The 1,310-nt window shown below is 49.2% G+C and overlaps 1 protein-coding gene across 1 annotated transcript; it reads left to right on the top strand.

Annotated features, from left to right (window-relative positions):
* Positions 1 to 326: 326 nt before the first annotated feature.
* On the top strand, positions 327 to 992 carry LOC310868010 (stomatin-like; the record flags this gene model as incomplete). Its single annotated transcript, XM_083778212.1, has 1 exon — positions 327 to 992. Exon 1 carries the CDS (start codon positions 393 to 395, stop codon positions 990 to 992), a length of 600 nt encoding a protein of 199 aa, XP_083634338.1. The 5' UTR covers positions 327 to 392.
* Positions 993 to 1,310: the final 318 nt, after the last annotated feature.

Consider the following 1,310-nt stretch of genomic DNA (forward strand, 5'->3'; position numbering starts at 1 on the left):
TGTGTTGTTGTGTGACATCAGGCGAGTGCTCAGTCAGCCTATATAAGGTATATTTTAACCTCGTTTAAATAGATTTATTTAACACCTATATATTACACGCGTCTGCTCTGCACGACATTGCAGATTTGTCTCTCGTTTTTTAGAATATTATCATTTTAGGCAAGGCTATGGAGAAGCCAGAAGAAAAGAAAGAAAAAAAAACTAAAGAAAAGAAACTTTTCAGACCCATCAAAGAATATGTAGTAATTTTCCTCACTGGTGCAGTTTCTTTTGCACTGTTCCCCATCACCGCCTGGTGGAGTTTCGTAGTTTTGCACGATTATGAGCGCGCTGTCCTTTTCAGACTCGGCCGCACGAGAACCAAGCAGGCTAGAGGACCGGGTCTTCTCTTTATGCTGCCTTTCACCGACTCCATCGTCAGAGTGAACATGAGAACCGAGTCATTCGACGTCCCTCCTCAGCAGATCCTCACCAAGGACTCTGTCACCGTGACCGTGGACGCGGCAGTGTTCTACCGAGTCACCGACCCCTACACCTCCGTGACCAGGGTGACGCACGCACACCACTCCACTCGACTGCTGTCCCAGACCACCCTGAGGAACATCATGGGAACCAAGAACCTGTCCGAGCTGCTGTCGGACCGCGAGAGCATCGCCCTCAGCATGCAGGCGACCATCGACGAGGCCACGGACCGCTGGGGCATCAAGGTGGAGCGCGTGGAGATCAAAGACGTGCAGCTGCCCTCCCAGCTTCAGAGAGCCATGGCTGCTGAGGCCGAGGCCGCGAGAGAGGCCAGGGCGAAGGTGATCGCCGCGGACGGCGAGGTGAACGCGTCCCGCGCCCTGAAGGAGGCGTCCCAGGTGATGGCCGAATCTCCGTCAGCCCTGCAGCTGCGCTACCTGCAGACCCTTCACACCATCGCTGCCGAGAAGAACTCCACCATCATCTTCCCCCTGCCCATGGATTTCTTTAGTCATTTTATGAAGAAATGAAGAGATGGGAATTCACTAGAATTAAGTGTAACAGATTATATATATGTTTTACCGTGGCTCTGAAAGGGGCTAAGCTGTCTAAGGTGGTCACAAATTATATACTTTTTGATCAATTTCATTAATTTTTCACAGTGGAGGTCAATGCAATGGGGCTCAGATGCCCATCTTTCTGTGTCTCTGGTCAGAGATAATCTTGCATACCGACACTGCATCAATACACACCAGATTTCTTTGTCAAAATAATTCCACCCATTTTGTTCACATTATGTTCTATACCTTTTGAAATACTTAAAGGGTTAGTTCTTTGACCGTGATTTC

Source organism: Protomyctophum parallelum (genome assembly GCF_964188405.1).
Source record: "Protomyctophum parallelum genome assembly, chromosome: 12".
Lineage (NCBI taxonomy): Eukaryota > Metazoa > Chordata > Actinopteri > Myctophiformes > Myctophidae > Protomyctophum > Protomyctophum parallelum.